Source organism: Hevea brasiliensis, chromosome 16, assembly GCF_030052815.1.
Source record: "Hevea brasiliensis isolate MT/VB/25A 57/8 chromosome 16, ASM3005281v1, whole genome shotgun sequence".
NCBI classification, from domain to species: domain Eukaryota; kingdom Viridiplantae; phylum Streptophyta; class Magnoliopsida; order Malpighiales; family Euphorbiaceae; genus Hevea; species Hevea brasiliensis.
Window position 1 is genome coordinate 45,063,816 of NC_079508.1, and position 16,211 is coordinate 45,080,026.

General features: G+C 28.2%; 1 protein-coding gene across 1 annotated transcript; it reads left to right on the top strand.

The window, feature by feature from the left end:
- The first annotated feature begins 2,567 nt into the window (after window positions 1-2,567).
- Window positions 2,568-5,181, top strand: LOC131174756 (probable terpene synthase 6). Its single transcript, XM_058138654.1, has 7 exons — window positions 2,568-2,704; window positions 2,789-3,065; window positions 3,184-3,553; window positions 3,787-4,005; window positions 4,121-4,241; window positions 4,352-4,600; window positions 4,695-5,181. The coding sequence occupies exons 1-7, from the start codon at window positions 2,600-2,602 to the stop codon at window positions 4,968-4,970; spliced, it is 1,617 nt and encodes a 538-aa protein (XP_057994637.1). The 5' UTR covers window positions 2,568-2,599; the 3' UTR covers window positions 4,971-5,181.
- Window positions 5,182-16,211: the final 11,030 nt, after the last annotated feature.

The window sequence follows — 16,211 nt, forward strand, 5'->3', positions numbered from 1 at the left end:
GGATTTGAAGTTTATATATCACGCATCATTATTCAAACTCATTTATATAAATAATTAATTAAATATAAAATATATATTTTTAAAATAATATTTATAATATTTATATATTATATTTTTAAAAAATAAAATTTAAATATTTGATAAAATTATTAAAATTTTAATATATTAATTATTAATTAAAATATATAAAATTAAATGAGTTTAAATATTTTTTGGGTACAATAATTGGAATAAGATGATTTTCGTGGTCCCAATATTGAATTTTATTTAGGAGGTTTAGAAAAAATAATAATTAGCTGTTTGTTTGTTGTGGTGAATAATTAGAATCCAAAGAGCGGCTTAAGTCTTATCCAATTTCCTATGATGTGCTTGTTTTTGTGGTACAATTGCCCATGAAATGGTTGTGGAGTCCCACGTACTATATCGAAATGTCGATTAACAAAATGCCAAAAGAATAGAAAGAAAACTTTGATTAATTGATTGATTACAAAGTGATTACAAGATTACAAAAATTAAATATAAGTCTTGAAAAGTAAATGTGATAACTAAAAAATTAAAAATTAATATAGTAAAAAATAAATTGATTATTAGAGTTTGATTTGATTGATTTGTTGTCGCTATTCATATGATATTTATAGTTTTTCTTATATTAAAAGAGTCAAAGAGATCTCGATTTTATAGTTAATAGAATTTACCTTTATTATCTGTAAATAACCTCTTCTAACTACTCTCTTCGTTAAATGTCTGCTAACTTCTTTCTTATATTTATTTTTCATATATTTATCTACTAATTTTTTTTTCAGACTTATAATTAATTAAATTAATGTAATAAAATTAATTAAATTAATTTTAAATATAAAAATAATTAATAAATAAAATTAATTATTTTAATGCAAACAAATGCAATGAAATTAATTTAATTAGTGAGGATTCAATCTTCTACTTACAAATAAGTTTAAAGACGCTCATACTCTGCATATATTAATAACATAATTATGGAAAGAATATCATTATTAGATTAATTAGGACTATCTTCTGATGTCTTCGAAACTGAAAAATAAATATAATTATTGGAAACAGAAAGAGATTATCAACATTTGAGGTATATTTCTCTTTAGATTATCAAACAAAGTCTAATCACTTTAAATTTTGTATTTTTTAATTGTGTAGATGAAAAATTAGTATCAAAGTCATGATTCACGATGTTAAAATTAACTAGAGCAAAGTTTGAGTTGCAGCCATTAGATAGAAAAAAAAAATTTCAATTTGAGGCAAAATACCATAAAGAATCCTTGATTAATTGAAGATCAAGCTATAAAATGATTATGTGGAAGTGCTTGATGAAATGAAATATGTTCCTAAAATCGAAAGGAACTTAATTTATTTTGGTAAATTAGATTCTGTGGTTTATAGGTGTCTTATTTATGATAGAGTCATAAAAGTTAATCGAGGTAGTGTTTTGATAATAAAAAGTGAGAAGTTTGGTAATTTCCACAAGTTGAAAGAAAACTTATTAATTAAAGGTTCATTGAAGGTTCGTGTATTGAAGTAAGAGGCAATGTCAGCAATCAAGAGTGTGAGAAAATATTCAAATGAAAATTAACATCTATAAAATTTGTAAAGGCTAAGTACGTGGAGATTTATTGAAATGCAAGTCCACATAAAATTAGAATATGAAGTTAAAATTAATTAGGAAGTTAAAATTTGAATAGAAAGATCCCATAGTTTAACTTTATTTAGAAAGTTTAAAAAAAAATGTTGAAACTCCATTTAATTGAATTGCTTGGGCAAAGTAATTCTATTTAACTTTTGGCCTTGTTTGACTAGAGGTAAGTTCACTAAGGAACTTCAACTTCTCAAGAAGTTAAGAAATTCAACTCATTTAGTTACCATTTTGACTCTACTTTCTAGTAAATAAAAGAAGCAATTTTTTTTAATTCAAGGGAAACATAATAAGTAAATTTTCCGAGAATTAAAGAGTTTGAACTAAGTAAGCTATTTGTAAAAGTTGTAAAGGCTAATTCTACATAGCGTGTAGGCAAGGGCGGACCAGTGCATGAGCCCATAAACTATTTTTTAAAAAATTATATATATATATATATATATATATTCTTCCATGCTGCCATACCTGGTGTATGGAATGAGGGTTGCCACATTGCTGCACCTACCTAGATGAATCAAGTCAAACATTAACTACTTAAATTTTGACCCTTTAGTATTAAATTATGTGTCCACTTCTACTTATCGGTGGAGATTTGTTGAAATCCAAGTCCAAATAAAATTAAAATTTGAAGCTAAAATTAATTAGGAAGTAAAATTTAAATAGAAAGATTGGTGGTTGAACTTTATTTAGGAAGTTAAAAAAAAAATAGCTAGGTGTTGAAATTCGGTAAAACCGAATTGCTTATGCAAAATGGATAATCAGAATCTAAAGTGGATCCTGAAAAATTCTTACCTATACTAAATTTATAGATACATTTTATATTTTGTGTCAGAGAAAAAAAATCAGTGGATCCTTGTCCAATTGCCTATAAAAGTCCAAAGTATAGCACTCAGCTTTTATGGATCAATTTTTTGCAACAATAAGCTACTTTCGAAAATGGCTGTGGAAGCGAAACACGAGCATGGCACTGCTCGTCTATTGGTAAAATATCCCCAAACAGAGTGGGGCTGCAGCTTTGCTTCACTTTCCTGTCAAGCTTCGGTGAGTAGTCTCTCCTTAAGATTTGGTACATAAATTTTATATATTTATATATATTCCATTGCGATTCTAAATTGGTTTGTCCAGGAACTTGAATCATACGCTAAAGAGGTGGAAGCACTTAAAGAAAAGGTGAAAGATATGTTATTGCAGCCAACACAAGAGTTAACCAAGAAAATTGAGTTGATCAATTTATTATTCCGTCTTGGTGTGTCATATCATTTTAAGAATGAAATTGAAGAACAACTTAATCATATTTTCATTGCTCTTCCAAAGCTTCTTGATGACGATAATGACTGTGACCTCCATACTGTGGCAATTCTATTTCAAATTCTAAGACAATATGGATATAAAGTGTCTTGTGGTGAGTTTATACATGCACAAAAATTTATCACATCAATCTTTTAAATTTTATATATGGATATCAACGTAAAAGAAAGGTGATCATGTGGATAATTAATTAATGATCGTGAATATATCAGATGTGTTCAACAAATTCAAGGATGATGGAGGGTTCGAGAAAACTATCGCAAGTGATGTGAAAGGCCTCCTTAGCTTATACGAAGCTACCTTTTTAAGTGTTCATGGAGAAGATATTTTCGATGAAGTTGTTCCTTTTACAAGGCAACACCTGGAAACCTTAGTTGCGCAATCAAGCCCTCATCTTGCAAACTATATGAGAAATGCTTTGAAGCAACCATTCCACCGTAGCATAGAAAGAGTAGAGGCCAAGAAATACATAGTCTTCTATGAAGGAGAGGAGTCTCGGGATGAAACTCTGCTTAGGTTTGCAAAGCTGGACTACAATCGAGTACAATTATTATACAGACAAGAGCTGGCCTCACTCTCAAGGTATGTTTAATATTTTGCAAGTACTTAAAGCAATTTTTATAGCTTTTATCTAACCCATCACCTGGGATGAGTTTGAATTTCTAATATCACTTTTCTAACAATTCTTCTTAAGCATATGCCTTAAGACCTCTTCATAATTATTTAGACCTTCTAATCTCTATTTTTGAATTTTTAGGTTTGGACTTGAGTAAATAATTAAGCAGATATTTAACATTTATCTTTTTACATTTCAGATGGTGGAAGGACTTGGATGTGGCGGAAAAGCTTCATTACTCAAGGGACAGGATTGTGGAGGCCTATCTGTGGGCAGTTGGACCCCATTTCGAACCTCAGGATTCTCTTTCTCGGATGCTGATGGCAAAATCTATAGAAATCATAACAATAGTAGATGACACGTACGATGAATATGCTACAATCGATGAACTTCAACGTTTTACTGCTGCAATTGAGAGGTTATCGGGTTCATCAAGAAAGCAAATTAACAGCTGATGCTAAATTAAATTAAATAATTAATTTGCTTCTCTTAACGTATTCCTTTTTTTTTTCTCTTCTACTCCAAATTTTCAGGTGGAACATTGGTGCCATTGATGAGTTACCAGAATACATGAAAGTTCTTTACAAGTTAATCTTAAACTTTTTTGATGAAATAGAAAAGGATGGCTACAACACTTGTTATGCGAAGGAGACTGTATGACTTCTCCTAAGGCTTCCTTTAGATTAGTTTGCTGAGAGTTTTTTTTTAACCAATATATACATATTACTACAATTTTTTTTTTCTTTTTTGGTGATGGTACGTAGTTTAAAGAAATGGTGAGGTCCAACTATGTTCAGGCACAATGGTTTAACGATGGGTATATACCAGCATTTGATGAGTACATGCGCAATGGAGTAGTGTCAGTTGGGTATGAAGCAGTTCGAGCAGCATCCTTCATTGGAATGGAAAATATTGTAGGGACTACGGAACTCCAATGGTTAGAAACCAATCCAAAAATTGTCCAAGCTGCCAAGTTAATAAGTCGCCTGAAAAATGATATAGCAGCTCGCGAGGTATGAATATGATATCGTTTTATCGTCTCTAAGTTTAATTAAGTGCTAACTATATCATATATGATCTAAATATTGATTTGAAGGGTGAACAAAGAAGGATGGTCCTTCAACTTTACGTTGCTACATGAATGAACACGGTGTATCACGAGAGAAGGCAATTGAAGAGTTTAAAAAAATGTGTGAAAATGCCTGGAAGGACATGAATGAGGATTGCTTGAAGCCAACTGCTGTGTCTAGGACTTTGCTTAACTACAATCTCAACATTGCACGCTCCCTAGAATTTCTTTATTTGCACGGCGATTACTTCACGTATGCTGTATGTTTGAAAGATTACGTTAAATCATTGTTCCTGGAGGAACTGCCTCTGTAAGAAAATGGATTCAACTTGTGCTTGATCTTGTTTGGATCATGATGACCATGATAATATCTCTGTCTGTGTGTTTCTTCGAAATAAGGCAGACATCCAATAGTTGAGTTTTATGTTGAGGATTGACCAGTTCTGCGTTTGGGTTTGTAATATCGTACTTTTATTAGTGCTCTATTGGATTAATAATATTAATTATGCACTTTGTTTTATTGCATTAATATTGAGAAGATGCTTGGCTTATAAGTTACTTCAATATAAGTCTTTGGTGCGGCAAGATTGTGTTTTTGTAGGGGATTTTAACTGCATTACTTCTCTTCTTGAAAAAACTGGAGGCAATAATCATTCCCAACAAAAATCAGAGCCTTTAATCACTTTATTGATTCCCAGGGATTGATTGATATTGGTTTTTTTGGATTTCCTACCACATGAATTAACAGGCGAGATGGGTTAGCTAATATACAGGAAAGGCATGACAGATTTCTGGTTTCGCTTGCCTGGTTACTCGAATATCCTTCAGTTGCTGTAACTCATCTTGATGATCAAGGCTAAGATCACCGTTCCATTTTAATGTCCATTGCTCCTCTTTCTATTAAATCCAGGAAACAATTTTATTTTGATAGGCGATGGCAGCATTATCCATAGGTAGAACAAATTATAGAAAATGCTTGGCAAAGGGATGCAAGGGGTTCAAATCTTCCAAGAGTTTTTTCAAAATTGAAAAACTGTCGACATGCTCTCTCTCATTGGAGTAAGAACTAATATATAGTATTTATATAAAGTATATTGTATTAATTCACGTAAATATTTAGTCTCTTAATGAAGGTTTTATTTATATTTTATAGTTAATTAAGTTGAAAGTGAGTTTATTTTATCTACTTGAATTTTATCTTTTTCTGCAAAAATTAATGAAAATTGGAGAGAAGTCTAATTTGGGCAGAAAACCTCACCCCCAGCCATGAGATTTTCATGGTTGCCTGCAAGATTTAAGAAACAAGCATGGCTTCTTGTGAAATGGAAGATAGGGCGCATGGCCAGCTGTGGGAATCCTCTCCACACACATAGTTGTCTATGAGATGGTCTTTGAGGTATTTTCTCACCCAATAGACTTGTGACACCTCACCAAGTGAAGGGGAGGAGTTAAAATTGGAGTTAGTTGGAGATTTTCTGCAATGGGGAAGAGAGGAGACATTTTTGGAAACACTCAAAAACTCATAATTACTGCTAAAGCAATGACTTGAAAGGGTGATTTTGGAAGCTTGAAGGTGAAAGACATAAATCTCTATCCTAGAGAGTTTTATTTTCTCTCTTTTTAATTTCTTTTCTTTGGAAAAATACATTTTTATTAAATGAAGTTAAGTTTTAATTTGTTGAGCTTTATTATGGTTTTTGACATTATGAGTGGCTAATTTCTTAGGAATTTGATGTAGCTTGACTTGATTTAATTTCTAGATTTAAATATTGTTTCTCTACTTTGCTAATAGTTGTTATTTTTGAGTTAATGCTTTTAAGTATTTGGGCCAAATACTTGAATGATATTAGATTTATAATCTATTGTTAGAGAACATGATTATGAGTTTGATTTAATAACAATTATGATATATTTCAATTAAAAGTGGAAATTAAGCTTGGGTTTATGGGGGTTTTGTTGAAATAATTTTTCTCTTAATACTCTAACTAATTGAGTAATTCTCCATTGAGAAATAGGGGTTGATTCTTTAATTAAAAGGTTTGATTATGCCTAGAAGGGATTATTAAATGCTTTTGATTATTACCCTTGCAAGAGTAGTTAAAATTGATTATTAGACAAATTGAGATTAATTATTGGGTCAAGTGAAATCAATATCCCTAGCCACTTTTATTTGATTTTAAACCCAAAGTTTTCTTTACTTTTATTAGTTAATTACCAATTTTAGTTAGTTTCATTTTTAGTTCAATTTTAGTTTCTTGAATTTAATCTGATTTAATAGTCCAAATATTAGAAAATTAACATAGATTTTGGTAATTAAAGACAATTCTCGTGGGAATGATACTTCACTCGCTCTTTATTACTTATATGAATCTGTGCACTTGCAAACACATATCAAGCTTTTGGCGCCATTGCCGAAGATCGGTGCTTTGATATCAAAGTAGTTAATTTTGCTAGTAATCTAGATATTTCTTTCCTTTTTATTTTATTCTTCTGCTTTGTTATGTTATTTTTCTTGTGATATACTTCATGATGTTTCATCAACAAATAATCACAAATTTTGCTCAGCAACACTTAGAGCCATTTTATGCTACTTGGGGAAGGTTCAATGATAAGATAGAGATATTCTCTTGTCACAATCTTTCAAATTGGTATCTTATTCTTTGTTTTTATAATGGACTAGATGATACTACAAGAAATTGGGTGGATAATGGACATGGGCAACTGGTGGTCATCTTTTACATAGAAACCATAAGAAAATAGTTCAATTATTAAATGATATGGCAGATTTTGACTACCATTCGCGTTGGGATCCTTCAATACAGGATTGGAGTCATCAATATCCTACATATATCTCTCAACCTATTGATACAGACCATTCATTTGAGCATCAGGAAGATAAGAGTTCGACACTTGAAGAGATAGTTGCTCGAATTGAAAAATGAGTTAAACAAAAATTGGCGTTAGATTTTGATGAAAATCAATTGCTGAAACAAGATATGGAGAATGAGAAAACTTTTTAGGAATATGAACTTCAACTTGAAAAGACGAATTCAAGGTTTGAAGAGATAATAGCTCAGTTGTAAGAAACAATGAGAGAGGATAGTGAAATCTATCGATGAAACAAAATTTGGATAATGATGGCACTTCATGGGAAAATGAGAATCAATAAAAAGAGAAGAATTCAAGACTTGAAAAGGTGTGTGGTCAGTTAGAAAATTTTGATAATCAATCTAGAATAGAGGATGAGACTTTTGATAGCCCAATGGTATATAATGAGGTCCTACTCTATGATGATGAATCAAAAACTAAAGGTAGGAAGAGTAAGTTGACATATGAAGAATCTTCATGAAAATTTGAGCCTTCAAAAGGAAATAGAGCCTATAGTGGAAGAACACAATTCTTTTGAAGTTGTGGGTCATTAGAAGAGTTTCCACATGAAGAAGAGCTTCCACATTAAGAAGAGTAGCAAATGGAGCTGGTGAATGAAGAAGATGTGAGCTTATTGATGGTACTACCACATACGCCACTCAAGGATCCTTACCTCTCAATGACAACACCCTCACCATGCTATGTTCTCACTGAGCTAAAGGAAAAATTGGAGTATCCTTCCTAAGGATATCAGTCAAAGCTAAGTGTTATTCATGCTAGGCGTATAATATTTCTAAATATGACCAATCTTGATAATGTCTCAAACTAAGACCCAGAAGTAGTATTATACAATAGCTACTATAGGCGGAGGCTACTCTTTGATGAGCAATTATCCAAATGGTAAAGCTAAAGACCTAAAACAAGCACTCTTGAGAGGCAACCCAAGCTAAAGATTTTGATATCCTTTCTTTTTGTCATTTCTTTTAAGTTCTGTTCACATTTAGTTGCATTTAATTTTAGATTAATTCTAATTAAAGTGTTTCCCCAAATTTTGATTGGTATTGTCTTCCTTTGGCTATAGGTATATAAGAAGGAAAAGAAAAAAAGATTGCTTGAGGTTTGAACAAATGAATGGAAAGTTAAGTTTGGTGGAGTAAAGGGAAAAGGCACGCATCAAAAAGAGTGACCCTAATCTTTTGTTGCCGTAATAAAAATTCATTGTGTTTATGATTAAGTCATTGGAAATCAAATTCTTGATTTTGAAGCGATATATTTGATTTTCATCATATTACAGTTTGATGCATATCTTATGTTTGATGGATTTTTGTGAAGTGGAATTTTCCTATTTTTTTAGAAAAATGTAAGAAAAATGCAAATTTTTGTGTGTGGTTTTGTTTTAGTGTCATATTGCATTAGATCCCAATTTTATATTGAATTGGAGTGAAATAATTTTTGAGAAATAGTAAATATCATGTATAGGTGGGAGTTGGTTATGGGTAGCTATGGGATTCATTATCTAAAGGTTTAAAATAAATTTGCAAAGAAAACAAATTTTATGAGAAACAGTAGAGGTCATGTTTTATGTGAGTTTGCATAAGATTCCATGGTTAGGCATGATCTTTTCTGTTCAATTGTTGTCCTAACTTGTTACTTTTTCCTTAATGGAGCATTAAACTTAATGGCTGGGTTTGAGAATGTCTCCAAGGTGCTTGGCCAGCCATGTGTTTTTCCATGGCTAGCTGTGCACCTTTTTTCATTCATAATTGTGATTTCATGGGCAAAAAGTTACATGGCTTCATGTGAGAATCTCTCCAAGCCACATGGCCACCCATGTGCCTCTCGGTGCTTGGCAATGAGTAATTGTTCACTCTGAACCGTGCATGTCCTCTTCCTTTTATAATTGTTCTTTTGTTTTCTTGTGTTTTCATTGGTTCATTTCACTTTACCTTAAGTCACGTGATTTTATTTTGTCTTATTATGCATACTTTTAGTTAACAACATCTTCTTTTCTCCTCAAAACAAACACACACTTATCTTTCTTCCTTCATAAATATTTTACTTTACTCCATTGTAGTTTCCATTTTCATGGCACATTTTTCTTTGTTTAGCCATTGAAGACAATGTCTTTGATAAGTTGGGGGTGCATATTTTATTTCATTTTTATTTTTTTTGTTTTATTTTTTACATAAACTTTTTATTTTGTTTATTTTGTAAAATATGGTTGTAATTTTTTATTAAGAAATTTAGAAGAAAATAATTTTGACCATTGTTGTATTTAATTATTTCAATCTAAGTTGAAGAGTTAAATATGTAATTTAGTTATTTTTTATTTGTGATATGCTTAAATGGGATTCTATGCAATTAATGATTATTTTTGCTTCGCCAAACTTGTATATTTATTTTATTCTATCTATGGAAACAAAATGTGGATAGTGTGTTTAAGAAATGAATTAAGCAAAATAATTTTGTTTTTAATGTGAGAGTTAATTAATTATTGTGATTGGAGCATGCATTGATCTTAATTGATGTTCATTCTTTTGATATATATATATTTATACGTAGTTTAAAAAAAAAAAAGATTAGCAAAATAAAATTGCACAGTCTATTCCGCTGGTTGGAGTTGTAAATAACCAAGAAAATTCATAAGTCCTATGTTTGTTTTTGAGTTAAACAACAGCTTGGATTATGAATCTGCAAAGCACTTTGAATTTGTGATTGCTAAGTAACCAGGTGCCTTCATGACTAATATCGGTATTCGCATAAAAAGGCAAATGACGATATAAGGAAGAGTACCAAAAATGTTGTTCAGAAAATAGAAAGGAAGAGAAAGAAGAAAATTTAAATAAATAAAAAACAAAGGAATAAGGAATTAAAAATTAAGGTTTTTGCATGTTTTAACTCACAATGATTAGTTGATTTTCATTTCTATTTTGTTTGGTTATGATTTTTTAATATCCTAGGAATACTATCTCATTAGTGAAAATAGACTAATGAAATTATATGTTTGATTGGAGTGCATAGTTTAATTGCTTTATTGTTATTTAAAGGAAGCAAAATGATTATTAATACCCTGTGATTTGCGTGTTTTATTAATAGGAGTCTGAGATTTTTTTTTTTATTTAAGGGCTTATATTATTATGTCGTTAGTACTTAAGGACAATTACTAAACAGCGTCAATTTCTATTGATGTGGCAAGTCTCTTAGTGCTATAGAATTAGCGTGCTGATTAGGTCTATTGTATATAATTATATCATCTATTTAGTGCCAAGTTAAGAAGAATGGGAAAAAAACAGAATATGCTGACATTTACTCCCTATTGTGAGGAAATCAATAAGCAGACTGATATATAACACTAGCTTATAGGAGTATTGGGAAACTTGTCACAACAGCATACATTGACGCTATTCAATAATTTTATTTTTAAGTGCTACTATCGTAATAACATAGACTCTTTAGTGAAAAAAAGAAAAAAGAAAAAAAAAACCTCAATTCCCTATTAATAAAACACACAAACCACAATGTAATAAAATGTACTTTTCACTATTGTTTTATTTATTTATTTATTTTAATAATTAACTTTTATTAAGACTGAAACTCGAGAATTCAAAGTTTTAGAGGCAACTCTATGAGCTAAATTAAAGCTCATTAGGTATCATTTTATTTAATTAACCATGTTGATTGCATGGTAGGCTGACTTATATGTATATCCTAGTTGAACGTATCTCTATGTTTAATTAAGTGCTCTTCAACATTAATTTGAAGGATGAAAAGAAGAAGAAAGATGGTCCTTCAAGTGTAGGTTGCTACATGAATAAACATTGTGTATCAAGAGAGAAGGCGATAGAAGAAATTAAAAAAATGCGTGAAAATGCATGACAAGACATGAATAAAGATTGCTTGAAGCCAACTGCTGTGTCAAGGATTCTGCTCAAATACTATCTCATCCTTGCACGCACAATACAATTTGTTTATACGAATGGTGATTACTTATATATTATAATTAATCTAATTATTTAACTTAAATGTAATAAAATAAAATAATTATATTTAAAAGATAAAAGCTTTAGTTAAATAATTATAAAATTTATTTTCTATTAAATAATTATAATTATAAAAAATTTAAATACATTATAAAATATATAATTATTTACTTTTATATTTTATTAATAAAATAAAATTTAAGAAATTAAATCATTTCAAATTAAATTAATTTAAATGAAAATAATTAATTTATTAATGGAATCAAACTTTAGAGAATAAGTTTTTCTCATAAAAATATAAAATCTAACTTATAATTTTTAACATACTTCAAAAATTAATTTATAATTTACTCCAACACATAAGTCCAAATTAAACTTTATATCAACTTCCAATAAGTCATCACACGTGCGTGCTATCACAATAAAAATGTGGATATCATTTTGCTTTACTGTGAAAGCATCTTTTGATGTTGATATTTATCTAAAAAACCACTCAGTGATTTCATCAAAAATTAAAACTTGATTAGGGACAATAATTTATTTTGTCTCTTATTTCATTTACTATTATTTGATAGGGACCAACAAAATGAATAGTCTCCTATTTTGTCCCCTTGGATCCTAATTTTGTGGTGATATTTTTTTAATAAAAAATATTTTTAAAATAAATGAATATATTATTAAAAAGAAATTAATTTTAAAAATTAATGACAATACTACTATCATAATTATGATTGATTATCTATTTTATAAATTTAATAAATTTATTTTTTTTGTATTATTAGTTCAAAGAACTTCTTTGGGGTACAGTGATGTAACGATGGACATATATCAGTATTTGATGAGTACCGGCGGTTATGGAGCTTTCCGGCAACATCCTTCTTTGGAATGGAAAATATTGTAGGGATGATCACGGAGCTCGAGTGGATAGAAATGAAGCAAAAATTGTCAATGCTTGTGGGTTAATTTCTCGCCAGGAAAATGACTTAGCAACCCTCAGAAGCTGAGGATTGCTTGAAGCCTACTGGAGTGCCAAGTAATCTTCTCAAGTATTATCTCAACCTTTCATGCACAATAGTACTGTTATCTCTCTCTCTCTCTCTCTCTCTCTCTCTCTCTCTTCACATATCTTATCTCTCTTTCTGTTTTCTTGTTCTTCTTCTTTCAAAAGGATAAAATCACATATCTTACCTCTAATTCTAATATTTGAACAATAATCTCAAAGAAATTCTCAAAGTTTTGATAGTCCAATCTCATAAAATATATATACATATAAAAATCCAAAATAGAAATTATATTGCTCAAAAAAATTTCAATGGAAAAGAGAGAGAGAGAGAGAGTGTTCTAGTTGTAATAAACAATTTTTTTATGAAAATGTAAAATTTCAATAAAGAAATATATAAATAAATTTCACAATTTCAATCAAAATTCTATAGCCCAATTACAACAATATAAAAAACACGTATAAAATAATTAAAACCTAAGAAAAAAGAGAAAGAAAAGAAACTAATTAATAAAGTAATAGTGAAGAGAGATTAATGAACGATTTTCGTTAATATCCTACGCGTTGTCATCCTTGACATGTGAGCCTCATATCGCGTGAAAGCAACTCGAAACGACCAGCATCCCTCAAAACACGTACGTGTTACAAGCTGTGCAATCTCAACCTTCAATTATTTTTATTTGTTATAGTCATTCAATTTGAGATAAACTAGCAGCTATTTATTCAATATGTAGATGACACTATTGTTGCAATTGTGTTTATTTAATATTTTTATTACTTATTGATTAGTACTATATGTTAAAAAGGTTTTTAAATATTAACTTATTAATATAAATTAAAATTTAAAATTTATTATAAATTATATTTCAAAAGTAATTTAAATTAAATTGCAACTTTTTAGACATTGCCCACTTCCATTATGTTATAAAAGGCAATAGAGGTTAGCATAAGAATTACAAAAGCACAAGAATTCTTATTTTTTAAATTTTATTTGAATTAATTATGTCATACCATATTTTAATTTTAATTCAATTAATGTTATCTAATATATATTTTAGAAAAGGAATTTTGCATAAATTTTTCTATCATCATTTTCTCCATCGTTTTTATATTTATAGCATAAAAATCAAATTTCATCAATAATTGATTCAACAAGGGTTTTTTTCACTTTCATATTTTTTAAATTATTTTTTTTAATTTAATATTATATAGCACTGTGAAAATTTTTAATTCATGTCTTTTTCCAATTTACATTTTTTTTCTTTATCCTTTTTTTTTTCAAATTTAATATGAAGGAAAAATACCAAATTAATTAATCTAATAGATTCACTTCAAACACTTAAAAAAGTTGAAACATTAAAATAATGGTATTTTGAAAATATTACATACAATCGTGTACCAAATATATGAAAAAAAAAAACATGAAAAAGAATTTTGATCAACATAACAAGTAAATAATATAATATAAATAACTAAAAATTTTATTTAATTATATTTTTACTATCATTTTATAATATTATTTAGGGAACTAAAATATTAGTCGTGACGAAAAAAAAATTATAAAATCTTCTTTTAGAAATGAAAGACTTATACCATCACTAATGATATATATATATATATATATATATATATATATATATATATATATATATATATATATATATATATATATATATATATATATAAATTATATGATATTAAATATATTAAAATGTATAAAATTTTGAGTTAATATTTAGTATATAATTATAAAAAAAATTATCATACATAGAGAAATTTTATTTTGCAATTTTACAACATTTGAAAATGTGGAATAATTTATCTAGAGCAATAATAATATTAGGTATCAAAATTTTTTAAATATTTATATGTTATACTAAACTAATTAAATTTTAATATTAATTATTATAATATTTAATATTTTAAATTAGGTAATTAAATATAATATTTAATTTTATATTTATATATAAATAAACTAGTTACATCTTGCAAACTATTTGATGCCCGTGCTTGAAATAAGATGAATTTAAATAGTATATTAATCATATTTATGATAGGTTTGGGTTTGAAAAATAATGGGTATGATGGATTTAGATTGGATTCGAATTTTATATATTACATATCATTGTTTAAACTCATTTATATAATTAAATAATTAATTAAATATAAATATATATATATATATATTTTTTTTTGTAAAATAATATTTATAATTTTTATATATTATATTTTAAAAAAATAAAATTTAAAAATTTTATAAAATTATGAAAATTTTAATATATTAATTATTAATTTAAATATATATAATTAAATGAATTTAAATATTTTTTGGGTACAATAATTGGAATAAGATGATTTTCGTGGTCCCAATATTGAATTTTATTTAGGAGGTTTAGAAAAAATAATAATTAGCCGTTTGTTTGTTGTGGTGGATAATCAGAATCCAAAGAGCACTCATAAGTCTTACCCAATTTCCTATGATGTGCTTGTTTTCATGGTACAATTGCCTATAAAATGGTTGTGGAGTCTCACGTACCATATCGAAATGTCGAATAACAAAATGCCAAAAGAATAGAAAGAAAACTTTGATTGATTGATTGATTACAAAGTGAGTATAAGATTGTGAAAATTAAATATAAGTCTTGAAAAGTAAATGTGATAACTGGTAAATTAAAAATTAATACAATAAAAGATAACTTTTATTCAAACTGAAATTCGAGAATTCAAAGTCTCAGAGACAACTCTATAAGCTAAATTAAAACTCATTAGGTTTCATTTTATTTAATTAACCATGTTGATTGTATGATAGGTTGACTTATAAGTATATCCTAATTGAACGTATCTATATGTTTAATTAAGTGCTAAACTACATTATATGTGATCTTCACCATTAATTTGAAGGATGAAAAGAAGAAGAAAGATGGTCCTTCTAGTGTAGAGTGCTACATGAATGAACATTGAAGTGTTATATATAAAAATTAAATCATTATAGATTACATGATTAGAGAATATGTGTACCTGGAAATACGCTTGTATCTATGATTATTTATAAACAATCAAGAATAGAGAAAATGAAGCGAAATATTAGATTCACAACTCTCAAAATTTATAGCTTTCAAGTTCTATCTGAATTATATCTGATATTAAATGGTGTTATCAGAATATATATATATATATATATATATATATATATATATATATATATATATATATAGGACTGAGAGTTGGAGCCTCTTCCTTAGTGGGCTTATGGACAGCCTAATCCATTGCAGGCTTGCCTAATCATATGGCTTTATCTATTTAGATATTGTCAATTACCAAACTTATTATTTGATATCATTATTTAATCTGTCAATAAGTCTAACAATTGATTATTGCTAATCCACAACTCGATACAAAAAAATAATCCAACAATCTCCCACTTGGATAGCAGTAATCATTTTATTAAACTAAAAGAACAGACTAATAAAATACAAAACAATATCCAATAACAAGTATGTAATTTAACCTATAAAATCCAGTTAATGAAACAGCAAACAAAATAACATAGAATCCGATATGGAAAACAATATTATATATATGTGCCAACAAAATCTCAAAACCAAAAACTGAATTTAAATGGAATATGTGACAAGATATGTCCAAAAACAATGTTCTAAGTATTCTATACAAATGCTAACCCAAATGTAACATAAAACAGACTCCCA